This window comes from Leopardus geoffroyi, chromosome C1 (assembly GCF_018350155.1).
Source record: "Leopardus geoffroyi isolate Oge1 chromosome C1, O.geoffroyi_Oge1_pat1.0, whole genome shotgun sequence".
Classification (NCBI taxonomy): Eukaryota; Metazoa; Chordata; class Mammalia; order Carnivora; family Felidae; genus Leopardus; species Leopardus geoffroyi.
This window is the reverse complement of record NC_059328.1, coordinates 134,699,442-134,725,789: the sequence shown is the minus strand read 5'-3', so window position 1 is coordinate 134,725,789 and position 26,348 is coordinate 134,699,442. Positions and strand designations below refer to the sequence as shown.

General features: G+C 36.5%; 1 protein-coding gene across 4 annotated transcripts in view; it reads right to left on the bottom strand.

The window, feature by feature from the left end:
* The window catches only part of ARHGAP15 (Rho GTPase activating protein 15), a 618,637-nt gene that overhangs the window by 256,510 nt on the left and 335,779 nt on the right, over positions 1-26,348 (bottom strand). For all 4 annotated transcript variants that reach the window (XM_045479691.1, XM_045479692.1, XM_045479690.1 and 1 more), the window contains one exon: positions 4,946-5,068. In XM_045479691.1, the coding sequence (XP_045335647.1) occupies positions 4,946-5,068 (123 nt within the window). The remainder of the gene's footprint in view (positions 1-4,945; positions 5,069-26,348) is intronic.

Sequence of the window (26,348 nt, the reverse complement as noted above, 5' to 3'; positions counted from 1 at the left end):
GAGTTTGAGCCCCACATCCGGCTCTGTGCTGACAGCTCAGAGTCTGGAGCCTGCTTTGGATTCTGTGTCTCCCTTTCTCTCTCTCTCTGCTTCTTTCTCCACTTGCTGACTCTCTCTCAATCTTTCTCTCTCAAAAATAAATAAACATTTAAAAAATGTATCAGACTAAAATATAGCATGATTGTAAGCAAATGATGAAGCATGAGCTTAAAAAATAAGAACATTATAAAAAACAGAAAGAGAGACAAACCAAGAGATAGACTCCTAACCATAGAGGACAGACTAGTAGTTACCAGAGGAGGCGTGGATGGGGGAATGGGTTAAATGGGTGATGGGGATTAAGGAGTGCACTTATGATGAGGATAGGGTGATGTACGGAAGGGCTGAATTACCATATTGTACACCTGAAACTAATATAACACTGTATGTTGACTGAAATAAAAAATAAAAACTTAAAAATATAAGCACATTATAATTTGTGTGGTCCATTAAGTGATCACACTGAACTCAAGGACATGTTAATCCTATCTGGCACATGACTTGGTCAGCGATTCCATAATATTTACATGATCAATATAAAGTAAATGCAGGTACCTGATTTTCTTCACATTTAGATCAAAATATGAGGAAAAACATGGAGGACTTGGTTGTGACTGTGAAACAGTGTAAATGTACTAATGCAACCTCCAAATGTAAAAGAAAAGATAATCTTTTTCACTATGATCAAGCAGGATTATTTGAGAATCACAGAGGTCATGATATTGTAAGAACAGAGAATGAAGTCTAGTCCTTGGAGTTACAGGAAACAACCTTACATAATCGTAATAGTATGAATGATGTTTTTGGTTTTTAACTTTTAGAATCAATCTACAAATGAGTCATAATTATAGAAAGCAGTGCTATAATGAGTTTTTATGATATAGAAGTAAGAATCACAGTAGCAAAGACAGAGGAGATGAGAGTGGGGAAAAGGCACTAAACTTCTTGTCTTGTCAACAGTAGCACTAAGTCTCAGCTTTCTGTGGTTACTGGAACACTAAGTAGAGATTTAAGTATATTGGATGTTACAGAGAAAGCTATTGGAGAGACACAGACCTGTTGTATTTGACCATGAGTACTTGGGGGGGGAAAGGGCCAGGTGGATGAGGTCTGGTTTAATTGAGTTGAATTCAGTCTATTTGTAAAAGAAACCTGAGATGACATCTAAGCTTGATAAATCAAGACATTATGTCATGAAAGATAAGGAAGATATTGACAAAATCTAACTAACCTGTATTCCAGATAACAATAACATAAGCTATGGAGTCAATCACCAGGAGAACAATGGATAGAAACAGTGCCAAGTAGTGCCTCATAAGGAGCAAAACCGAGATGAGGCAGGGGAGCACTGCTTTTCATCATAAATCCTGGAGGCATACTATTTAAACAGGTTATTTCCTTTATAATGTAGTGATTACAAAATAAGGTAGTACAACATTACTTTCAGTTTCTACTAATACCATCCATTATGGTTTTATCCACATGAAGATGAAAGAAACTACTTTCTAAACATACAATCCTCTCTAATTCTATCATTTTGATATAAGGAAATACTAGTTGCTCCCCCCAAAACAAACAATTGTTATCCTTTCTAGAAATTGCACTGGCAAGTGTTTTCTGTTCTTGGATGTCAGTGTTGTTATTTGAAAGATTAAATAAGGTAGTTTGGCTGACACTGAAGAGCTCTTACTTCAGTTTCAAAACCAAGTAGAAAATATGTTACAAACATACATACCACCCTAAAATGTACCCTCTTGCCTATAATTTACATATTAAACTTATTTGAGTTTTATTTCTGATAAGACATTCAATGCAATAAACTCACACATTTAAAAGGTACTTGCCATTTTCTTGGCAAATGTGAAAGCACTTGGAGAAATTGAAGGCTTTTCAGAAGCTGCCACAGCAGTGGTATAGTGACTGCTATACGCATCTGAGCTATTAAGATTTCTTTCCATTGAGTCATCATCCATAATTATCTGCCAGCTCTTTTTGACATTCTAATGTACCCTTCTCATTAGTGATACTAAAGAAATTAGAAAATGCTGCCCCATCAAGGGACTGTTTCCAGATCTAGCTTCTAGCCAACGAAAGCACATTTTGGCCAGGTCTCCATGAGTCCCAAAAAATAGATATTGAAGGAAGAGTTTGTGACTGAGTTCAAACTGTGTGATATTGAGACAATTCTCTTTTCACAGAAAGTGCTTTGGGGATGTTGATCTGCTAGGCATTAGACAGTTAAGAAGGCATAGCCTTTCCTGCTCCACCCTGGGTGCTCAATAAAGGCTGGCTGCATTCAAAGCTCAGGCCTTTCAGCCTGTTGGAAACATTACATAAAGCAGTAAAAACACTTTGAAAAGTGGCTGTGGCCCTGCAAAGTCCCTCCCAAGAGTCAGGAAGCTCACTTTTAAGATCCAAACTATCATCACAGTTTTCCTGAACCTTGTTGTGAAGGACTTTATTCCAGACCTAGAAGATTAGACTGTTGAAAGAATTTGATGCATATTCTTGTGGGAAGATACACAGAGAACAATTTTAAAGGCCATAATCTCTCTTTCTGAATACTACTTCTCTTTGAAAGAGTTACGTGGAGTCATTTAACCATTAATCATTCACTTATTTTACGTAATTTTTCATAACTGATCAAAAACATTGATTTCATTGCTTTCTCTAAGTCTTTGTCTTAAATATGCTAAGAAAATAGACTTAAAGTACTAAATTTTACTGGGCCCGTATTTTTAAAAATTGGTTTAATGCTTTTCACTTAGTGAAAAGAAAAAAAAAAATCTCAGTAAGCGCTTTAAAAAATTCACAGTTAAAACTGAAACAAGCCCAAGAAGTGATTATATTTGCATAACTTGATCTGTATTTGGAAGAAAATTCCACTGAAGACAACAATGGAAGCTTATCAAATCAGAATTTCACATAGATTTTCCATAGCCCTACTAATGAATACTGACTCATTGGTCAGCTATGGTGGAAATTTAATGGAGCTCTAGGATAGGAAATGTACCCATCGGAGTGTGTTCAGTGGTTCCATTACATCAGTATGAAAACTGCATTAGGCATCCAGTTCTGCCGCTTTCTGAGACCAATGCTAGAGCACGGTAGTTGTTAATTCTTTAGCATTTTGATGGAGGCCAGACCGTGCCCCTGAATTAAAACCCTTTTTGTTTTGCCACAGTCAGGAAAATTTGCACTTTATGTCCAAATTGGGATTGTTTGGTCTACTGCTTTGGTTTTCTATTTTCTTCAAGTGGTAGGCAATCTCCAACCGAATCCTCTCAAAGAAAATTATAATCTGTGGGGTGCATTCTAAGATACAAGTGAAGGTACTGATATATTATTATGTGAAGTTGAATCTGTAGAGGACCCAATACTGTAAGTGGCCCTGAAAAGGATATCTTCAGAGTATAAGTCTGAGGTAAGCCTGGTTTAGAGTAGGTGCTAGTTCAACCCCCAAATGGGTACATTCAAAGAATTTTCCACTCTTGCTTCATAAAATTTTACCATCTACAATTGGTTCAAAATGCCATATGCGTCTTGTGATAAGTTCCCCTGTTTAAAAATGGACTGAAATTGATAGGACAGACAGTTATTACAACCCATTTCAGTAATTCTCATGTTAACTATTGCTGAAAATATTGAGATCTGTTTTGCCCTGTTCTTAAGAAATGATTGTGTAATTAAATCACCTTTTGGCTCCCATGAAGATCCATCTTTTAATTTTGTTCTCAGAGTTTATTTTAGTTCATTTTCAAATTTCTCCTTACAGTCAATTTTTAAAATCTATCCATCCATCAGCTAAGAAATTGGAAAAGCAGGGAAAATAATGGCCTTAATGCATATGTTGTCTCGCTAGGAAAATAATACATTTTACTGTGTAATTTGTAAGTGATATCCAGTTGTAGGACTATAGGTGTGCACCTGGACCGTCCAAGCACATGGTGACATGGGCTTATTCTGATGGGCCGCTAGGATACCCTATCTATTACATCACTGGTTCTATGTATCCACCCATCCTTTTTCATCTCTCTTGGCACCGTGACAGTAATAACAACAGTAGTGAATAATAATAACATTAATAACAGGAACATTTATGAACACTTAATTCCAGAAACTCTATTAAACGCTTTACATGGATTATCTCATTTATTTCTCCATGCCTGCTCAGTGATGGGTACAAGTATCCCCATTTAACAGATGAGGTATCTGATGATCAGAGAGGTCATGACTTGTTCAATGTCAATATCAGTGAGTGGTAGAACCCAGGTTTGAATTCTAATTAGTCAAATGCCAGACTCTACATTTTTTCTATTGTGCTGGCTAGGATGGTCTAGAATATTTTGTTCTTTACTTTAGATATATTTGCAAAAGTACCTACTTATCTCAGTTTAGACTGAGCTTTTAGTTCTCCAGCCTCCAAATCCAAAGATTTTCATGACATCGGTTTGTCTTGGACTTTTCTTCCTAGCGCTCACTTCAGACTATAATTAGGGTGATCAGATAACTTATTATCCAAATCAGGACACATCTAAGGGTGAAAAGAGCTGCTGGTATTAAGCATTCTGGGACTGTAGGTGTGCACCTGGATTGTCCTGGCCCATGATGACATGGGTTCATTCTGATGAGCTGCTAGGATTTTCTTCTCTCTGCCCCCTGGTGCAGAGCCCAGCTCTGCTAGGGCAAAACTAAGTATTGTTTTCAATGGTTCTGTGCTGCAACCTTTATTTTCTCAGGACTAGTTTTGTGGACAACTGTTTTTTTCCCTCTGTTAGAGCAGAGCATTCAATAAACAACCTAAAAAGAATAAAATATCCTAATATTTCTTTAGAGCTGAATAGCTATGGACACAGAGGCATATTCATTTATCACTGTTACAGTAAAAGCATAAAAAGTCCTATACCTTTAATAAGTCCCTTTTCTTGCAGAGTTTTCAGAGAAGGTCTTCGGGTGATAAACTTCTTTAATCTGCTTTTAACTCGGTTTTTGTCGCTTGTATCGGAAGCACTATGATGCAGTCTGAACACTAGAAATAAAAAAAAAGCTTTCAGTAAATTTCTCCTTTATGATTATTACTTTATTCAAATATGAATAGAAAGCAGTAGTTATGGAACTACTGGAATTAATAGCTCAAGCCCTTCTGTTTAGACACTGCATATGAGTAAAAATTTGGCTGTATGAAAATATTAGCTGTGTTGCCACCTGAATGTGCAATGAGAATGTGGTTAGTTCTATACATTCACAATTTATGTTCACTTTCATTTCCTTATATTTAATGTGATGACCTTTATCTGCATAATCCCACCTATTTGTATCTATACACAGAATTATAGTCAAAGAAAAATTCATCTACATTAAAGGGAAAACTCTTCGAATTGTTCATTTCAATCGATTATGATTATATACTGCTTGTAGGTAATTCAGGTATTTTAAATGGTCCTGCCTGCCCAAATAATTTTGTCAATCTTCTTTTTTATGTTGACTCAAAGTGATTTCTTTTTCTGAAGTAAATATTTCTTATTTTTGTTATTAATGTGAAATTACCACCAGTTCTAGGTAAAATTCTGAAACAAGTTTGTCTCAGCCTTCTTCAGTGTCTTCATTGATCCCCTATCCTCAGCTTCCTATTCTAAGCTCTATCTTCAAAGTTAGGTGTGCATCAAATTCATTCCTAGACAAATATTAGCTGAATGTTTACTGATCATCAGGCTCTGTGCTAAAAGGCTGTGAACTTCATGATGAACATAACACTTAAGTTCTGGACCTTCATTAAGCATAGAGTCTAAGTACATTCAAGGTATCTTATTATTAATGACTGATTCATTTTCTCTTTAAGATAATAGAACTTAACTGGGCCCTTCATTGTCTTAACCCAATTGTTGACGTAATGGGAGGACTTGGGATACTTTATTAGGTACGTAGAGGCTCTTGTCCTTTCAAATCATATTTTAGAATAAATCAATCATTCAATTGGGTTAATAATAATATATCCAAAATGTATTGAGAACTTACTACATGCTTGATACTTTCCTAAGCATATAACATGATTCAACTTAATGTTACTGCAATGTAAGGTCCACATGCGCAGAGATTTTCATCTACTTTTGTAAATGTTGTTCACTAATGGGTCTCCAATACCTCAAACATTGTTCAGCATGTAAATGTAAATGTTCACTGAATATTTGTTGACTCAACTCTCACAATGAACTTTTGAAGTAGGTAAAATGATTCTACCCATTTAGAGACAAGGAAGCTAAGGCAAAAAGGTTAAGTAACTTGTCCAAGGTCAAGTTTGGATATGGGACAAGTCTCATAAGATTTTTATCTGGTATTCTGCTAGGTGATGAAAAAATAAACAAACACAAACTGACCACCTAGTACATACATGGCAGGGCTGGAATTAACTGCTGTGAATGAAAATGCATATGGCCTATGTAATTCTCATATGGCATGGTATGAAGTACAAGAGACCAAGGGATCTTAGAGGAGGAATTGACCTCAGATGATTTTGGAAAAACAGCAATTGCCATTAGAACCCACATAAGCAATAATTGTTTTTATAGGGCCATAAGTATCAGGCATTAACCAACTCAAAATTGCATGATTGGAAGTCATTCTGGACATCTTAATATACTATCTTTACATGATATCTTATCAGTTTTTATCTGGGTCAAGTCACTGCAGTGACCACCAGTCAGACATGCTGCTTCAACTGACAACTGTCTCAAAACCCCATGGTCTGGGTTCTAGTATCAGAGGCTGAAGAAACACTTAACGTCCTTCAGAAAAAAAATCTTTCTCAGGGTAGTTTTGGTCTCAAGTCTGCCTTTGAAGTAATAGGGCATAATCAATCCAAATTTTCACAGGTTATCAAAGGTAATATTTTCTATTTCTAGTCTCTCCTCAAAATCTTGTCACCTTCCATGACAGAATGCCAAGAAATACAGAATCAAAGGAGGCATTTTTATCTGCCTTTTTAGAACTAGTTAAAATGATGTGATTAGAAAGTATATAGAGTATAAATGCAAGATTATGAAAATGTTTATATAGTGAGTTATATCTTTCAGAATCCCTTAGGTACTCTGGTGATACTATTCTTAATTTTACATATATAATATGTTTATGTTATATGTAGTTTTAAATATACAAAGTATAAAAATATTTAAAATATAATATATATTATATAAAAACATAAAATGTATTTATATATTTTATATTCTGTATGTTTTATATATTTATATATGATATATAAATATATATTTAAACAGATATATATCAATAAATGCATATTCTACTATATAGAAACATTTAATGCAAACATTTAAATAATTATGTGAATATATATTTATATATTTAATATATTTGCATTCATAATATTATATATAAAATATATACTAAATGTCTATGAAATATATGCAAAATATTTCACATATAAACTGTAAAACATGTATATTGTTTTCTTTTTGTTTGTTTGTTTTGTTTTGTTTTTAATCCCACCATCTGGCTCTACATGTGAAAAGCCATGTACATCTGGCTCATACATGTATATGTAAGGTGTATTGTTTTTTCAGAGAACATGAAATAATATTTTTAAATGCTTTATCTTGTTTCCTTCTCACAAACACTGAGAAAGTAGCAGTCTTGGGTGTGATCACACTGGTTTTAACACAGCCAAACTCTCCAAAGTTGCCTCTAATGACTTTCCTAGAGACAGACTACAGCGTCCACTTCCATTTCCTGATGCCATAAATAATCATCCTCAGATGACAAGTCAAATTACAAGGCCTTTGCTATCATTCATTCCATTCATTTTGTTCTAGGAAGAGTAATGCAGAAGTTAAAGTCAATAGATGACTATAATATACAGCATACTTTTTATTAAGCAAATAACTTGAAAGCGCTATAAATACGAACTAAAAATGTAAAAAGCACATGGTTATAAAGCCAAGTCCATCATGGGGTCCCTGTAAACAGCAGTAAAAGTCTTTGAATATTGTGGTTTACAAATCTGATTTCAACAGCCAAACTTATAAAACAGTTTACGCTTTTCTGTTGTCAAGGGAGAAAAACTTGCCAAATTGTTCATTTTAAGTAAATACAACATCACCAATTAAGGAAGGCAAAATTTAAACACATGCCTATGATAATCAGGACATAGTTTGCTTCTGATTTCACTACTGATTTTAACAGAACAGTGTTCCTTCCATTTTCCCACAGCACCCAAGTGACCCCACACATACTTTTAGAAACTTGTAATCACACAGTGCAAATAAAAGGACACTTTACTGGAAAATACACAGTGTGGTACAATAATCCATCATTTATGAAAAATAGAATTCAGCCTTTTCTTTTTCCTCAGAGATTCAACTACTTTTTGAGGGTGAACTTTACTGCAATTTAAAGATTTATGTTAAGCCAATGAGCATTTTTTTCCATTCCCATTTAAACTTTTTATTCAAAAATGAAAAGAGACTAAAGAGATATGAGTTTAAATTCTAAAGCATTTAATCTCATTTACAGAGGAATTGCTCTTAATTCTACATATTTTCATCTCCACAAAAAGTTAACCTGAATGGGATTCGCTTTCCAGGTATTTTAGAATTTACTTTTATTTCCTTTATACGTTCCTCTTTTTTCCATTGATGGGTGATCTTTTCTTTCAAGCCCAAAAGGAATATTTTTGAAAGCCTAAGAATTTTCAATAACAATATACAATTTAAGTCTCAACACGCAGGCCAAAGGCATTAGCTTTGAGCACCACTCTTAACCCACTGAGAGATTTAATTGCTGTTAAAGCTGCTCACACCAAAGAATAGTTAGAATCGAGGGATTTTATTATTATTGTTATTATTACTATTATTATTATTATTATTATTATTATTATTTGAGTGCAGTTGACACACAATCTTACATTACGTTAAGGTGTACAACATAGTGATTCAACTTCTGTATATGTATGCGATGCTCCCCCCAAGGACTGAAGGCTTTTTAAGTTTTATACCCAACATAGCATTAATGGTGTTAAAACCACCCTAGAGATGAAAAAGCTGATTGTAATGAGTGCCCTTTGTATATTTATTTTTTCAACTTTAGTAATGGGAGGAGGAATCAACCCGGTTTGGATGATGAACATTCACTACCATTCTATTAAGGGATAAGAACCACAAAAGAAAACCCTCAAATTTTTCCGGAATCCAGTGTTTTAGATAATATGATCCAGAATTGTGCATCTGCCAGAACTTTTCTTTCTGGGATCTTATTTTGAAATATCCCCCTTTCCTGCCAAACTGCTGTTTTCATGGTATTCCCATGTTACACTCACATGCTGTTATTATTTTTTTTATTTGGAAATACTGGAGAGCTAACATTTCAGAAATGTTGCTAAAGGAAATGCTATTACAAACAACTTTCTAGGCTTCTTGTCACTTTTTTGGTTAGCTTTGACATAGAGATCGACATCAGGTGTAGATAGTTGTGTTAGCATCTGAGACCTCCTGACACTTGGAGTCTGGGAGGATGTTCAGGGCAAAGCTGGTGGCAGTGAAGATCATCTTACCACTCTGAAGTGTCCAGGGAGGGAGATCAAGAAAGAAATGGCAAAATAAGGTTACATCAGGCTCTTAACCCCAAGAGATTCCAAAACACTTCTCCAACCATCACATGGATTACATAACAAAGTACTGAATTGTCTCCACTCATATTTTCCAATCCGACTTCTCGTATTAGGAATTGCCCTGTTGTACCACTTATTAAATTACTGAAATAAGAATGCCTTACCCAAAGTTGATTGAAAAGGAAAATCAAGTTTTTAAAATTTCTTTCAGCCTCCTGCCTGATTCCTTTCATGAGGCTGTAGTGTATACTGCTTTGCTTTCTCCAGCACACGCTTTTAGAGCTTGCAAAACTTTGCACGTAACTCCCTGTGTCAGAGTGGGAAGAAGGGGTAAGTTTGGGCTTAATACATATACTGTTGGTCATTTAATATCTCTCTTTTTTTCACATGCTCAGTGTAAATAGAAGTCTACATATACTGTTGGTCATTTAATATCTCTCTTTTTTTCACATGCTCAGTGTAAATAGAAGTCATATTTTCTTTTTAAAAATTTTTTTCAACGTTTATTTATTTTTGGGACAGAGAGAGACAGAGCATGAACGGGGAAGGGGCAGAGAGAGAGGGAGACACAGAATCGGAAACAGGCTCCAGGCTCTGAGCCATCAGCCCAGAGCCCGACGCGGGGCTCGAACTCACAGACCGCGAGATCGTGACCTGGCTGAAGTCGGACGCTTAACCGACTGCGCCACCCAGGCGCCCCGAAGTCATATTTTCAATCCCCAACTTGTAGCCTGAGAATCTAAATTAGGAAACTTCAGGTGACTTGCTTGAAACACAAATCACGATTAAATCTGGAAATAACTGGAAGAGGGAATGCAGAACATTTTAACAGCAGTGCTTTGTTTTAACCACCTAATTCCCAGGTAGATATTGTAGAAATACAAAATAAATGATCGGTTCAAAAAAGAAGGGTATGTGGACAATATCTACCAATGATTCGTATTTATGCTATCTACCCTTTTAAAGAGGAGTAAAAATTCATACAGTGAAAATCGTTTACTTTTAGACTAAATTGTCTGGTTTAAATGGTCAAATCTAACCATATTTTTACATTTTCAGTGTTGATAAAGAACTGGTAGTTAACTGTCATATCCCTGTCATTCAGCCATATGGAAATTCCACGACTGCTTTTCTCAGTAATAGATGTATCCATGTGTTCTATTTCTAATGCATTCATCTGTCTATGATGTAAATCTTCATTGCCTTTCATGTATAGGCCTAATATTTTTATTTTGCTGGTAATATATCTGACGTGTCTAGGTCGATAATGTATTTCTATAGTTTGAGTCTGGATGTTTTGTTTAAACTCTATAGCATTTAGTATAGCTTTGAATTACTTAATGAATAACTTTGTTGATGATGATGATGATGATAATGATGATGATGCTAACTTCAGTTCTGTTGTACAAATATTGAGTAATATTATCACAGATGTAATTTGCTTTCAGTTGTAAGCCTAGCTGGTTTCTTTTCGTGAACCAGAGTTGAAAAAGATATTTGTTTCACAGGTTATGGAAATACTACATATTCAGAAAAAAAAGGAAAGAAGAAAGAGAAAATATATGTAAATAGCAAAAACCTATCGTGTGTATAAAGACAAATGATACATTTTTTCTTTAAATGGAATCAGATGCAGTTTAAGGTGTAAAGATTCAGATCATCCAGACATCTTTTATGACTTGATACAGTGTCAGTAAAACTTTGTCACTTGAGAGCTGTTCAAAAGTTTGATAAATTTGTATATAAAGTAAGTGGTTACTGAGCTAAGGCAGTAGCTGATTTTGAAAGCGAAATTACTAAAAAAAAGAAAAAATGGCATAGGGTAATAATCCAGACAAAGGGTGCTATGAAGTAAAAATATGCTTTCCATGAGAAAATATTATATATTAAATATAGGAATGGGTTCTCTCCTGGTGACAGAAAACAGGCCACAGCCAAATCAAATGAGAAGAGCCTTATAGATGAAGATGAACATCAGAGAACAAAAATAAAAAAAACAACACAATGAGTTTTCAGGCATGACAATTCCACCACAGAGGTAACAGCATGGCAAGATTCTAAGAAATTAATACTTGGGATTTATGTGGGGGGGGGGGGAGCCTAGCTGGAGAATGAAATGATATTCATATTTAAGTGTACAGGACAATTTCTTTTCTTTCTTTCTTTCTTTCTTTTTTTTTTAATTTGAAAGAGAGAGAGCATGCACAAGGGAGAGAAAGGAAGAGACACAAGGGAAGAAAGAGAGAGAGAGAGAGAGAGAGAGAGAATCTTAAGCAGGCTCCATTCTCAGTATGGAGCCCAACAGGGGGCTTGACTGATACCACCCTGGGATAATGACCTGAGCCAAAATCAAGAGTTTGATGCTCAACCTATTGAGCCACCCAGGCACCCTGAATACTGGACAATTTCAATGCTGATTTTATATACTGACTCAGATACTAGACCGTGCTTAGCAGTATTTTAACTGGGTGGGTGGTATTTAAATCTGCCCTCCAGATAGACATAAATAGAGAGAGCTACCACTACATATTGTGTGTGCATATTTGTTTTTACCCTTGTGAAAATGTATTCTCAGAGGGTACAGAGGGGAGTAATAAATGACAACTTCGAAGCTTTTTTTTTTTTTAAACCTCTAAACTCCGGGCCTTATGGGTGATCAAGAATATGCTACAATGTATCCTGAATTTTTCAAACACAGAAATTTGAAGGAGGACATAAAAATATATATTATAGACATAGGCAGTTTAAGAGAAGTCTTAAGCTAAATAATCAATATTCAAGAGGAAGTGGTGGGGTGAAGTATTTATTTAGATTGTAAAAAAAAGTTAAATTCATATATATGTATAAGATATATGTAATTTATAATTTTATAAGATATATAAATGAATACATATTTAACTTTTCTTCAATCTAAATATTGTAATACGTAATTTTTTAACGTGTATTTATTATTGAGAGACAGAGAGAGACAGAGCATGAGCATGGGAGGGGCAAAGAGGAGGAGACACAGAATCTGAAGCAGGCTCCAGGCTCTGAGCTGTCAGCACGGAGCCCGACACGGGGCTTGAACTCACAAACTGCGAGATCATGACCTGAGCTGAAGTCAGACGCTCAACCGACGGAGCCACCCAGGAGGCCCTAAATATTGTAATATATATAGTATTGATTCTCTTAAAGCATTCTCAATTTCCACCTTAACTGGGCAATTTGATCATCCTAATACCACTTATATTATTAATAATGACTCATTTTCTTAGAGTACTTACAATGTGACAAGAAACTGCAGTAGGTATGTTACATCTCGTTTAGTCCTTATAACCATTCAATGTGGTGGGTTCTTTTATTGTTGCCCATTCTACAGGTTAGGAATCTGAGGTTCGGAGAGGTTAAGTCATATAGCAAATAAGTGCCAGAGCCAAAGTCAAGTGCAGGGCTGCCTGATTTCGAGCCCATGGGAACTTCTACCCTGCCCCGCTGCCTGCCTCTCCATCTGCTTGGTAATACTGTCAAAGTTCTAAGGACTTAGAGAGATGGCAATAGCTTCCCACGATAGTCAAGTACTTCCAATACTTCCAACCTAAGGTCTTATCTGATGTGCTGAAACTGCTGGCTGAGATGATTCTAGGTGGTGCACATCACTGTAGACCTAAGAGGGAAAATGAGTTGCCTTAGGTGAGAATAGTGAATCACAGGACAGCAACAGAGCTGATGGCTGAATACTCTCTGGATTGCCCATCGGAACAGCTGATGATGGCATCTGGGTTGCACAGAGCCATAACCACCGTGAGTCACTCACCATGCTCCAGGTGGCTGTATGTAGCCAGACAAGAATGAATATGGAAGTAGAGATGCAGGGTGGGGATCGGGACCCCTGTTAAGTAAAAGGGCTAGCAACCCAGCCAGATCTCTCAGTTTTTCAGTCCTTGACTCCTGTCATCACTTAATCTTTTTTCAAAGACAGACAGACATACATCTAGCCCGCAATAGTATGGGCACATGCACTCTCATCTATAAACTCCTTAGCACTTCCCTCATCCAAGTCAGGAAGTTTCATTCTTCTCTGTGCCCAACCAGAGTCTGCCTGTTTAATTCTGGGTTGCTACATAGGAGCAAAGCTTCAGGATCAGCATTTAGGAGGGAAAGCAGATAAGAACCACTAATGTATGGCCTCCTTCCAACAGCTAATGCTGCTTCTTTCAAAAAAAAATGTGCATTCCTTCTCTTACTTTGAAGATTACAGGTGTTGGATTTTTAATTTGAATCTCAACTCTATCCCTTAACAGAAGTAAAATCTTATTCAAGAAGTGAAAGTTCTTTGTGTCTTTTTTTTCCTATCTGTTAAATGGGGCTGATAATATCCACACCAAGGACTGTTGTGTAAATTAAATGCCCCAATATATGCAAAACACCCAGTGCAATATCTAGTGTATCATAAGCATCTAATAAACACTAACTATTGTGAATTATGAGATTATTATCGATGTCTTATATTGCAATCATGATTGTAATAATCAGTAAGTGAACAGAACAATACCCTCCTCATCCTCCACCCCAGTGCTTCTCACGTTTTTCAACATTTACTGAGCATTTACTATGTATCAGGTATTATTAGATTATAACCTTAGCTGTTGCATAAATTCAACATATATGTTAATTTACATAAAATTAAAAATAATATAGATACAATTTTTGACTGCTACTTGGCTCTCAGTTAAAAAAAAAAAGTACTTGTATACAACCCCAAGAGTTTATCTGTGATTAATTTCTGCCAGGTAGAGTGTATTTCAAGACTTAGAACATGTGTTGAAATCATTGGGTTTTGAAGAACTATCCATTAAAGACTTTCTGAACTGTGACAATGGATATTGACAGTGCTTGTCAGACTAAACCACTATTGATTGGCTCACATCATGTGTATAGCAAAACCAATTTCTTTCAAGTGCTTCTTCCTAACTGAAATACATTATTGAGCCTTCCTCTCTGTTTATTATAACACCCAAGCTCATCGTATGTAACACATCTAGCAAAAAGGTTTCTCAATGAAGGAAGCAGCAAACTATAACACAGAGAGAAGTGAAGGCACTTAGCAATCCAAATAGTCTTGTACTGTAAGATGCTATTTCTCTGGAAAATATCGATCCCTTGTAGAGTCTTGTTTTTATTTTACAATCTTCCTGAATATGGAAAGATCACGGACTAACAGAGCTTTGCTATTGTTTAATGATACTGTGACTCTCATGGTTTCTACCCCTGAATGAAACTATTTTAAGTATTGCGTGTATGTTTAAATGTGGGAAAGAAAGTGTTTATGTTGGGTCACTGCTACCCTGCCCACAAACACACACAGCACTACACACACACACACACACACACACACACACACACAGGGTTGTGACTTTTCCCAAACTTTAGAATGTTTTCTCCAGTGAGTGATTCAGGCCGACTTTGGCCATATGCTATGTATTGTACAGTTTTATTATTAATTTGAATTTGCATTGTTCCTTTCTTCCCAAGAGGGCATATTTCTTACTAACATAATGCTTTTACATAACAAAGAGCAGTTCTCATAACACCCCATGAGTGGGAAGAGTTCCAGATTTATTTTTTTATTTGAAATTATTTTTATTAAAAAAAAACTAAAAACATACCTTCCACAAGGACTGACTGATCATATCTCATGCTTCCTGCAATGTCCTAAGAGCGTTGCTGGGCCCAAAGGAACTTTAGTTCTAGTTTTTACTTCTTAAGAAGCTCACACTTTACTGTATGTAAATGCCTGGGGAAATCAGGGTAATCCTAAATTCTTAGCATAATTCTCAGGTTATTCCTAAAATTGCCACCCCTGTAAAAAATGATCCTTACAACTCACATGAGTCCCTCTGATGAAAAAACAGGCGAGATTTTGGTTAACTCTACAAATGCTGAATTAAGTGTAGTATGGTGCTGCCTAAGTGTAGCTGGAAACTAAAAAAAAAAAAAAAAATGGTGGGGGGCACCTGGGTGGCTCAGTCAGTTAACTCTCCAGTCTTGGTTTTGGTTCAGGTCGTGATCTTGGTTCTGTGAGTTCAAGCCCTCTGTTGGGCTCTGCACTGGCAGTTCGGAGCCTGCTCAGGATTCTCTCCCTCCCTCTTTCTGCCCCTCCCCCACTCATTCTGTCTCTGTCTCTCTCAAAATAAGTAAACTTTTTTTTTTTTTTTTTTTTTTTTTTTTTTGCTTAGAAGGGTGGTAAATGCTACATGAGCAAAATATGTCATTCTTTAAAGCCCCTTATTAAGGAACAGAGTTCCAAGTTTACTTGAAAGTTCTAGATTAGGGTTTATCCCAAGATAAAGATCCCTTTGAGTCTTGCCTCCTGCTCTATGCTATGGCCCAGGAGAATGGCTGCACTCAGCACCCTCGGTCGTGCCCTTCCTCTGGCTTTGCCCCTTGCCCGTGGCCTTCTCACTCCCACATTCCCTCTCTCTGAGACAAGCTCCGGTCTTGGGTCCATTCCCTTGGCATTCTTTGCAGGGGTCACAATGTCCTGAAGAACGATTGCTTGTCAGAGTGGCAGCCTCCCATGCTTTTGTCAGAGAAAGACCAGGAAATGTCAGGCCAGTTAGTTAGTCCCTCACAACATAGTTTTAGTGGGACAGAACCCTCTATTAGAGGAATCATTTTGACATAAGCTTCTAGCTATTTCTCTAAAATGTGCGTGCGAACCACCGAAACCCTCCCCGACAAGAGTGTATTGAAAATGCACAGGGTATGCTGAGCAGATCTGGGGACACAGTATGTAGTCTATGGCTAAGTGTTCAGGGATAGTGGAGCAGTTTGTCCTCACAAATGCTGACAGACAGCTGCAGTTTGCAGCTGGCAGTGAGCTTAAGCTCGCTAAACAAAGATCTAGCTGGAGCCCGGTGAATACTTGGCTCCATTGCAATAATCATAATTCATAACATACATTTCTAAAGGAGGGGAAAAAATAGGAAAAGGCCCATAAAGGCAGATATCATTGTGACACTTGATGTGGTCAGGATACAGGCTGCTTTATTTGTTGTCCGTTTTGAACCTATCTGGGGTCCTGTACTGACACTGTGGTCACTGTGTGTTTGTCAAATGATACTGCTTTATGCTTTCCAGCCTCATCTTCAGATTAACCCTTTTTTCCACTAAAAAAATAGTAATGGGAGATTTACCTTCTGTCAAAAACCAGTTATTATCTCAAATATGTATTTTTTTAATGAGTTCATTGTAATCCAATTGCCAAGCTTTTTCTTGTTTTTGACCATCAGATAACCCCCTTCTTGGGCACAGTTCATGCTAGAGTCACAAAAACTTGAAATATTAACTCTGGAGTGGATTTGAGGGAACACAGGGTAAATGGTCCTAACTCCTGAGATGAAGAAAAAGACACCCAAATTGTTTAAGCCACTTGCTTAAGGCTACACAGTTAAGAAGCAGAAAGGTAAAGATTCAATTCTAATTTCTCAACCACCATTTGTGGTTTTTTGTCAGCACATCCTTATGTCTCTCTAATCCCAGATTTAATTTTATTAGAAAAACTATCCATAAATACAGAAGATTGCTCCAGAGGAGGCCATTTGTTGCTCTAGGCGCCCACTACTGGCCTGATTCTTCCAGTGGCCAGGAATTTTATATCCGAATCTCAATGAAGTCATTTAACTGTTTCATTCTACATATTTAGAATTAGAGAATTTTTAATAGGATATGGAAATATATTTAAATTTGTATGCATACTCAGGCATAATAATATGAAAAATACATGCCCCCCAAAGGGAAATTACAGTAGCCTTTCCCTTGACATGTAGCAATGCTAAGCGTTTTGCTATTATCCTTTCCTTTAACTTTTGGTAACCTGAAATCTGTAATAGATTATTATGATTTGGGGTCTTGAGCCTTGCCTTTCCCTGGGGGGGAGAGGATCCTGTTGCCAATTGCCAGGACGCTCCTCCTGACACAGATGTCACTGAGGAGAGTGCTTTGCTGGATATCCTCTCCATGTGTTTCGGCCTAAATTAGGAGGGGAGAAAGAAGATTGAGCTACAGATGGGAAAACGTATTTCACTGAGTTCCAACTCCTCTGAAATTCAAACTTTTGGACTATTGAACAGGCTAAGATCTTGGTTTTCTTCAAACATGTTTACTCTAGACAAAGTAGAACTTCTGGTCTTGGAAAAAAATGTCTTTGGGTTTTAAAGGTCTCCGAAAGCTTCTTGAGACATTAAGTACCTCTTACATAAAATAACACAGTGATGATTTAAGGCCAGAGGAACTGGAAATGAGTGGATTAAATGACCTTTAAAATACACATAGGTTTAAAATTGAAAGGAAAGTGCACTTAGCAAAAAAGCATTTGGGATTTATTTCTAAAATACGGTTGGAAACATTAAGCAAACTCAAAATGAGGCGACGCGCACACATCCTCATTTTGACTTAAAGATCTACTTTAAATAACACAACAGATGTAGTCATCAGAATCTATTCCAACAGGGACACTGTGAATGGTGAGAAAGACATGGTAAGACTTGAGTAATAATAAGAACTACTGTCATTGTTAGCCCTTAATCCTTCAAACTGTCAAAGCAGAACCAAGAGTAAAAGAGGAATATTCTAGCAGGATCTGACTCCCTCCCTGTTTTGTCAAGCAGTTCATTTAGGAAATTTCCACCAGGAAGTATTCCCTTAAATTAGTCATCAGAAAGCAAGTTTAGCTATTTTCACTTAATAGCACAAGAGAAAAAAAAAATGAAAAAAGAAAACCACCTGTGGATTTTAGTCTGAAAACATTCCTGACAACACAAACAGGTGCTGGCTTATGTAATAGCTAAGAAATCAGAGGGGGACAGAGACCTTGCTAAGGAAAATTGAACTTAATTTTTCCATTGTGAGGGAATGGCCAACTGAGAATTATGTGCTCTGGGTCACATAACATTTTGGCAAAAATATTTATTTTGCCAATTTTGTGGCCACATGAAATAAACTGCCATTGAGACACGAGATGAAGTCAAGAATGAGGGTAGGGCAAGGCAGATCTTCATAGTTCAGTTTGGAATTTAATGGTGCTCCCTATACTCTCCTCAAACCTGATACATAGTCGGCCGTCAGCAAAAAGATGTTTAAAAATTGGGTAGTGTCTGAGCAAAATGCATGGTAGAAAGCACACAGAATTTTCTGTTAAGAGATCTGATCTCAAATTCACAGATCCACCATTAAGAAAGTGTGTGACTTGATGGCCCTGAATCTCAGTTTCCTCATCTGTGTAATAGGAATACAAATAACTCAACTGCCATGTTAGAAGGATTAAATATTATGATGTAAAAGATCACAGTGCTTTGCATGTACACAAGTAGATTAGTATCCTTATACTTTTCCTCCCTTTCTTCCCCATCTTCATCATCCTTAACATTATTAACATAAGTTACTGGTTACACTGGACTCTATAAAAGTGAGTCAAATGGAGATGATCTGTGGGCTTTGGGAACTAACAGTTAAAAATCATAATATCAGGGCACCTGGGTGGCTCAGTCAGTTAAGCATCCGACTCTTGATTTTGGCTCAGGTCATGATCTCAAGGTTTGTGAGATGGAGCTCCGTGTCAGGCTCTGTGCTGACAGTTGAGAGCCTGCTTGGGATTCCGTCTCACTCTCTCTCTCTCTGCCCCTCCCCTGCTTATGCACTCGCTCTCTCTCAAAATAAACTTTAAAAATAAAATAAAATAAAATAAAATAAAAAACACAAGACACAATGGTATGTCTTAATAGAATGTAGATATGGACACTTGATGAAATTTGGACTATGTATATAAAAATTATGCGAAGCTTATATTAGCTATCAGTAAAGAGCTAAGTCCATATGGTATAGGAAGAGCCTTAGAAATTGTTTGTTGAGACAGAGTACATTTTCTTACACTTTCACACATTGTATACCAAATTTGTTAACTGCATGAGTGTTTATTAATTACAGCTTTGATGGAAATAAATGTGCCGGCAATATAAATCCTTCTAGGTGAATGTATGTGCCACTACCATTTTTGCTAATAATAATAATTTTATAAATAACAATAATAAAAATCTTTAATTTTATACATTACCTTAAGATTGAAATCTTGTGTCTAACCTAATAGAATCGGCAGAAAGTTTGCTTTGATAAATACAGCAGCAACATTACCTTATATAAAAATTGTTATCAGAATTGTGTCAGAAGTGCATCCCAGGCCATGCAGACTCAGGGCACACAAATGTGTCCGTTAATGATCACAACTAAAACATCTTTTATATATTAAGAAAAATTTAAAGACCCTTAACACTTGATTAATTACAGATGGAATGTCAGTCCTGGAGAAAATCTAAATATATGAGGAGCTGAATTAGGAGTGTGCATGGTGGGGACAGGGGTGAGGGATTAGGTTAGTAGGAAGAAGACCCTTTGCTTTGCTGATGCAGATCATAGGGTCATATCCACTACTTTCAAGCAAGATTAGCTCTGACCAATAGAGTAAAAGAAAACTTGGAATGTATGAATGTAAGCTTCCACACCATACCACCAGATGGAAATGATTGGTTGTACTCATTGTCACTCACAAATTCTACTTTACAGACATTGGCCTCCTTACTCTTTCTTGAGCACATCCTAGCTCAGGGCCTTTGCACATGCTGCTTCCTCTGACCTAAGCATTCTTTCTTTAGATATTTACACAGCCACCTTCCTCACTTCCCCAGGTCTTCCCCCAAGTATCACTCACAGGTTCCCCCTCTCTGTTCAAAATCACAAGCTTTCCCCCGCTTAGGTGTTCCCAATCTCCTTTCCATTTTTTTAAAGTTTTTAAATATATATTTTACTTCCTTTTTTGGCATCTCTATTTCCCCCACTAGAATATTAGCACCATAAAAACAGAATTTTTGCCTGTATTTTGTCATACTGTATTTATTTTTCAGAGACTCTATTCTCAGTACCTAAAACCTTCCTGGGCAAATGATAAGGACTCAGTATACATTTGTTGAATACAAGACTACTCTGAAGTCTTTTCATAGAAAAATAAAATCCCTGATTCTTTTATTTTCAACATTTTTAACATATGTGGATAAAACCCTATTTTCCAGGAAAGTAAATTTTCACATGAAATTCTATTAAGAAGGAAAATTGTAATTGTCACTATCATTAAACAACAGTCTGAGTTTACATCCACAACAGATTTGATAAGAGAAACAGACCCTGGTTCCAGGCCCTTTTCTTTAAACCTTGAACATCTAGAAAAACTTGCGATATTCTTTTCTTATTCATTTATTCATAGATATGAATGTGAAATAATGTTGTTATCCCTCCTATCTTATTTAAATACGAAAAAGAGAACCCATATGCAAAATACATTAAATACCTTCTAAGGATACTTATACACCCAAAGTTATAGTAATATTATTCTAGAGGGTACTTATTTGGAGGAAGGTGAATGAGAGATGAAGGAAAAAAAAATATAAAACTGGAAAACTTGCCTAGCTAACAATAATAAGAATGACAAGAATGATGAGGATGATAAACTCAACCCTCTGTAGCAATTTAAGAGAGAGAAGGAGAGGGATGCCTGGGTGGCTCAGTCAGTTAAGCATCTGACTCTTGATTTCGACTCAGGTCATGATTTCAGGATTTGTGGTATCAGATACAACCCCAAGTCGGGCTCCATGATGACAGTCTGGAGCCTGCTTGAGATTTTCTCTCTCTCCCTCTCTCTCTGCCCCTCCCCCGCTCAAGAGAAAGAGAGAGAGAACAAGCTAGGAAGGGGCAGAGAGAGAGAGAGAGAGAGAGAGGGGGGGGGGGGAGAGGGAGAATCCCAAGCAGGATCTGCACTGTCAGCGTGGAGCTTGATGAGGGTCTCAAACTCATAAACTGCAAGAACACGACCTGAGCCAAAACCAAGAGTTGGATGCTCAACCGACTGAGCCACCCAGGTGCCCCAAATAAATGAACATTTTAAAACAGAGAGAGAGGGAGAAAGAGAGAGATTGGTTGAGGGGCAGGTGCTGAAGTTCCTGGAGAAGCTGATTCTGGCCTAGCATGTGGCTGAGATCACAGACCCCTAAACCAGCACCATCCACATAGGTAATTATAAATATTCTAGTAATCATATCAAAAAAGAAAGAGCAGACATTAATTTTAATAATATATTTTATTTAATCCAGTCTAAAGTATTATCATTTCTCCCTGCAATCAATCTCAAAATTATTAACGAGATATTTTAAATTCTTTTTCTTGTGCCAAGTCTTTGAAATCTGGTGTGTCTGTCACACCTAGAGGCAGTGCATCTCAATTCAGACTGTAATATTTCGAATGCTCAGTCACCACACGTGGCTAGTGATGACCACACTGGACAGTGCAGTTCTTGGACAAGCCTCTGGGTGTCATGTCAGAACACGGACATGTATCAGTACGGAGAGAACTCCCTGGAGCGCATGCGTGGGGCGTTGCTGCAGTTGTATGGTGGCCTGACTGAGAGATGACCTCACCACAATAGCAGGCAGGGATGTGTCAGAAGAGGTAGCTTTCACCTGCAAAGCCATGTGCCCGTGACAGAAATCAGAGCCACCAAAACAAGAGACTTTTTTTCTGATGTGAGTTGTATTTTCAGTTCTTTCTTCACCTGGATTCATGTCAGCATCTCAGTCGGACAATTTGTATGGGGGTGCAGAGCGATTCATTACAGATGACAATTAGGAAAAAATCAATACGACTCACTGTATCTCAAGTTGATAGAATAGGTCAAATGAGTTAAATCCTCTTCTTTTATCTGCAATAATTAGACTTCTGAATTTTAGGATGCCTATTTTGTAGTAGGCTGCCTGTGAAACATGCTAGTTTTCTCCCCAACCAGTTTTACAGCCAAACCCCAAAATATATCTGGAAGGTGTGAATGATTTAGCTATAGGTCCTCAGGGGCTAGGTGTTTGAAGTTTATAATCTGTGCTCAGGACGGTCATAATAGTTTCAAAGTGGAAATATTTACTTAAACGTCCTAGTAAACATAATTTTATTTTTGAAAACTCATGGAAAAATATAAAATTTAAATCCTCACAAAGGGTCAGTTTCAGATGACCTGTTTTAATATAGGAAATACTGTGTAGGCACTGTCTGGTTTACAACATATTCCCCAAATCATGCTTTTGGTCTGGGGAGAAAAGATGGAGACACACACATTCAGACGTAGTGTATACTTAACTACAGAAGAAATTGGTTTTGTTCAGTTTGAGGTTTGGTTTTGCTCTTAATTGCCATATATTTAGCTGACTTGACTGCACAATGATTTGAATAGACTACTGATTTTACTTGTATGCCATTTCCCAGTATGGGAATCAATTCACATAGTCTCAGCCAAAAATTATTCAAACTCAGAAGTGCATATGTCTCCCAACTTTTACATCAAACACACACACACACACACACACACACACACACACACACACACACCCCGGAACCCATATCATTCTATGGGCCAAGTGAGCTATATTGTGCCATAAACTCTAGAATTTAATAATAAACCAATCCATCATGACATTGAATACAAACAAAGCAATTCTGAGAAAGCAGTTTGGCTAGTTGAATAATAAAAAAAACATCCATTTCTAATAGGTTTATGAAACCCCAGAACCAGTTATCAAAACCAAAGCCATATTCACCTTAATTTTCAGCTGAAGCTTTTAGGTTCAACTTTATTTTTCCCCCAAATGATTTTGTTCTTATTGAAAATAATCAGGTATCATTTAAAAATGTTCACCTTTAAAAGTCCTTTAAAAAGTTGAATACCAACAGAATTCCACTTTAATTTTAAGAACAGGATCATGTCCTAAATATGATGAGTGGGATAGAAATATTGCTAGGAAAAAAAAAAAGAAAAAAAAAGAAAACTGCCTCCCATTTCCCTTGAAATTTTTAGTGTGCATATATGTACTTAAGATATAAACTATATAGCAATTGACACTGTGAAGCAATACATAATCAAAGAAGACACTGTGAAGCAGATTGCAAACTTCCCTCTATCATATTTCCCAGCTTTAAGGAAGCAAAGGTCTAATAAACATGAACTTGAACTACAATGAACATACTCAAATCATCTTTAAAAAATAGGTATTTACAACAACAAAGTAGTACTGTAATGGCAAAGATAGATGAACTAAGCTTAGATCTGTGTAATATAAAAAAGGAAACTGATTATATAGTACAAATAATTTTGCTGTAATATGACAGCCTAATGACTTAAGTGCCCAATATCGTCATTATGGTTCTGAACCCCTTGTGCATTAGCAATAAAGACTCAATATAACTACTATATAATTCATATTTTTCTATGAAAATCTTGTTCTTCTTTTAAAATAGTTGTATCTATAAGATCTGTAAGCCTAAATGGAAAAAGTTAATAACTTGAATTATGTATTATGTCTATGATGTGACATGAAGGTTTTCTCCAGGAAGTTTCTAAACTACCTTTTTGATGGAGAAAAACAATAGTTTTGGACATTTGGGTTTATTTTAAAGTTTTTTTTTTGATCTAGTAAGAAATGCCTATTTTGTTATATATTAATTTATGGTGTATATAAATCTCTGAACAATGTATAGTCCAAAGCTAACTACTGTTACCTATCTGATCAACTCATCTTAATCTCATGGGAAAGAACAAATAGTTGAAAGTCTAGCAAGTATTTAAAATGTTTATCTTTACTTGGTATTTTCCATCCATGTAGCTATTTTTAACCTTTTTTTTTTCCACGTGGGTAAATGAATGGTATAGAATAATGATCAAACAAAAGACTGCAAAAGAAATCATGGAATTGAACAGTATGATGAGGCATTATTTCAAGTTTTCAGATCCTCTCTTCCTTGGATCCCCAAGTCTTTATGTGTGTTAGAAATCTCTCCTCTCTCATATTGTAATACGAAGGAAAGCGGTGCTTAAAGTGTAGCAAATGTAGGTGTTTTCAGGCCACGGAGACATGTATCACGAAGCTATTTTTCTAAGAGATGCTGAGAAACATGACAAATTAAAGATGTTATTATCTTGTATTTTCTTCTTTTAACGTTTGTAAGGGAGCAGCTGTGCCCAATTCTTAGTGTAAAAGGAAAACCGTATCAATTTTACTCATTTTTGCGTTTGGAATGAACATGTGATGAGAAGTACATTTTGCCATTACCGAATCGGGAGATGTGACAATAATTGTAATGGGTGTTGTTTCATCTACCTGCTAAACTGGTTCTCCTTGCTCAAAATATGGTGTTGTGGGGTGGCATCAACCATCTGGCAGCACAGAATGAGAGCTTTACAAAGAAACTTCTTGGATGTCTAAAAATGACGTGAGGGTAGACAAGCCCCTCAAGGGTGTCTGCACAGATGCAAATCACTTACATTTGCAAATGTGTGCAAGAAAGACAGGATGGAATTACCCAGCAAATGGCTCCCCTCAATTACCTGCTTTGTGCCTGAATATGCTTGATTTATGAGTATAGGACTAAGAGTCAGGAACTTGAAGAACTACACCAGAAGACAAAACCCATCACGTAAAATACTCCCTTCCACTAATACTCAAAACACAATGTAGGAATACTTGGACAAATATATATGCTGGATTTATACAACTAACTCTTTTCCCTCAAAAGCTGAAATTGAAAAAAAAAATTCAATTCAATCTGTCTTTTCCATGAGTCTTGAGAAACTGCATTGTTTTGAAAAAAAAAGTTGGCTTGATTTTCACAATTTAAAAAAAATGGATATGTAAAGAATAAGATTGTGCCCATAAAAGCCAATTGTTTCCAAACTGCACTGTATTGTTTGGCCCAAATAATTTGTCCTCCTATATGGAAGTAGGGAACCATGACAGACTGAAAACACAATAGCCAATCAAAATAAAATTTCCTCTCTGAAATAACTTTATCATCCTGGGGATATTTGCTAAGATCCCAAGCAACTCCCCACCTGCCCAGCCCCAGCCAGTGTGACAAATGCAAACTACAAAGGTAGCAACACAACAAAACCCATTTTTGGAATGAGGAGAAATAAAGAGAGAATTCAGTTTCTATGTTGTCAATGCTGTTCAAGGAACTGGACTGTTGACTGGCAAACATGGGTGTCTGTTAAATAGAGCCCTAAAGAGAGACACCAAGCAGTCAAGGCATGTGGAGGATTTTCTATCTTCTTCGCAGAAGGAACTGGAGAGTTGATGTGAGTTTGGGCTTCTGAAAGTTGTCATACTTAAGCACAAATGGAGATAGTGAAGCTAATTAAAAATGTCACTGTTGCTAATATAACAAAAGGTGGCCATTACTTAACTTTTTTGTGCTGAGATGTCAAAAAGTAGTGATGGAAAGAAAAACATATTTATACTTTTTCTCACTTGCTTAGCGTCTAAAAAGGTAATTACATTTTCAAACATTTTATGCGTTTTTATACGTAACATATCAGCATAGCTTTCTGCTAAAAAAAAAGTGTAAATGAGGATTTTTAAAATACTGTGTCAGTCACACCCTAAAAATGCAGATATCAACACAATGAAGAGGAAAGACATCAGTGACTATTATTATTCATAATATCTCAGAGTAAAGACTCTAACAATTACTTATGATTCTAGGACTGTAGGCTCCTTATTACCAAGACCCTTGCTTTTCTCTGATTTAGTCACCTTGGTAAAAATACTGTGGGATTTTGATCCAGCCC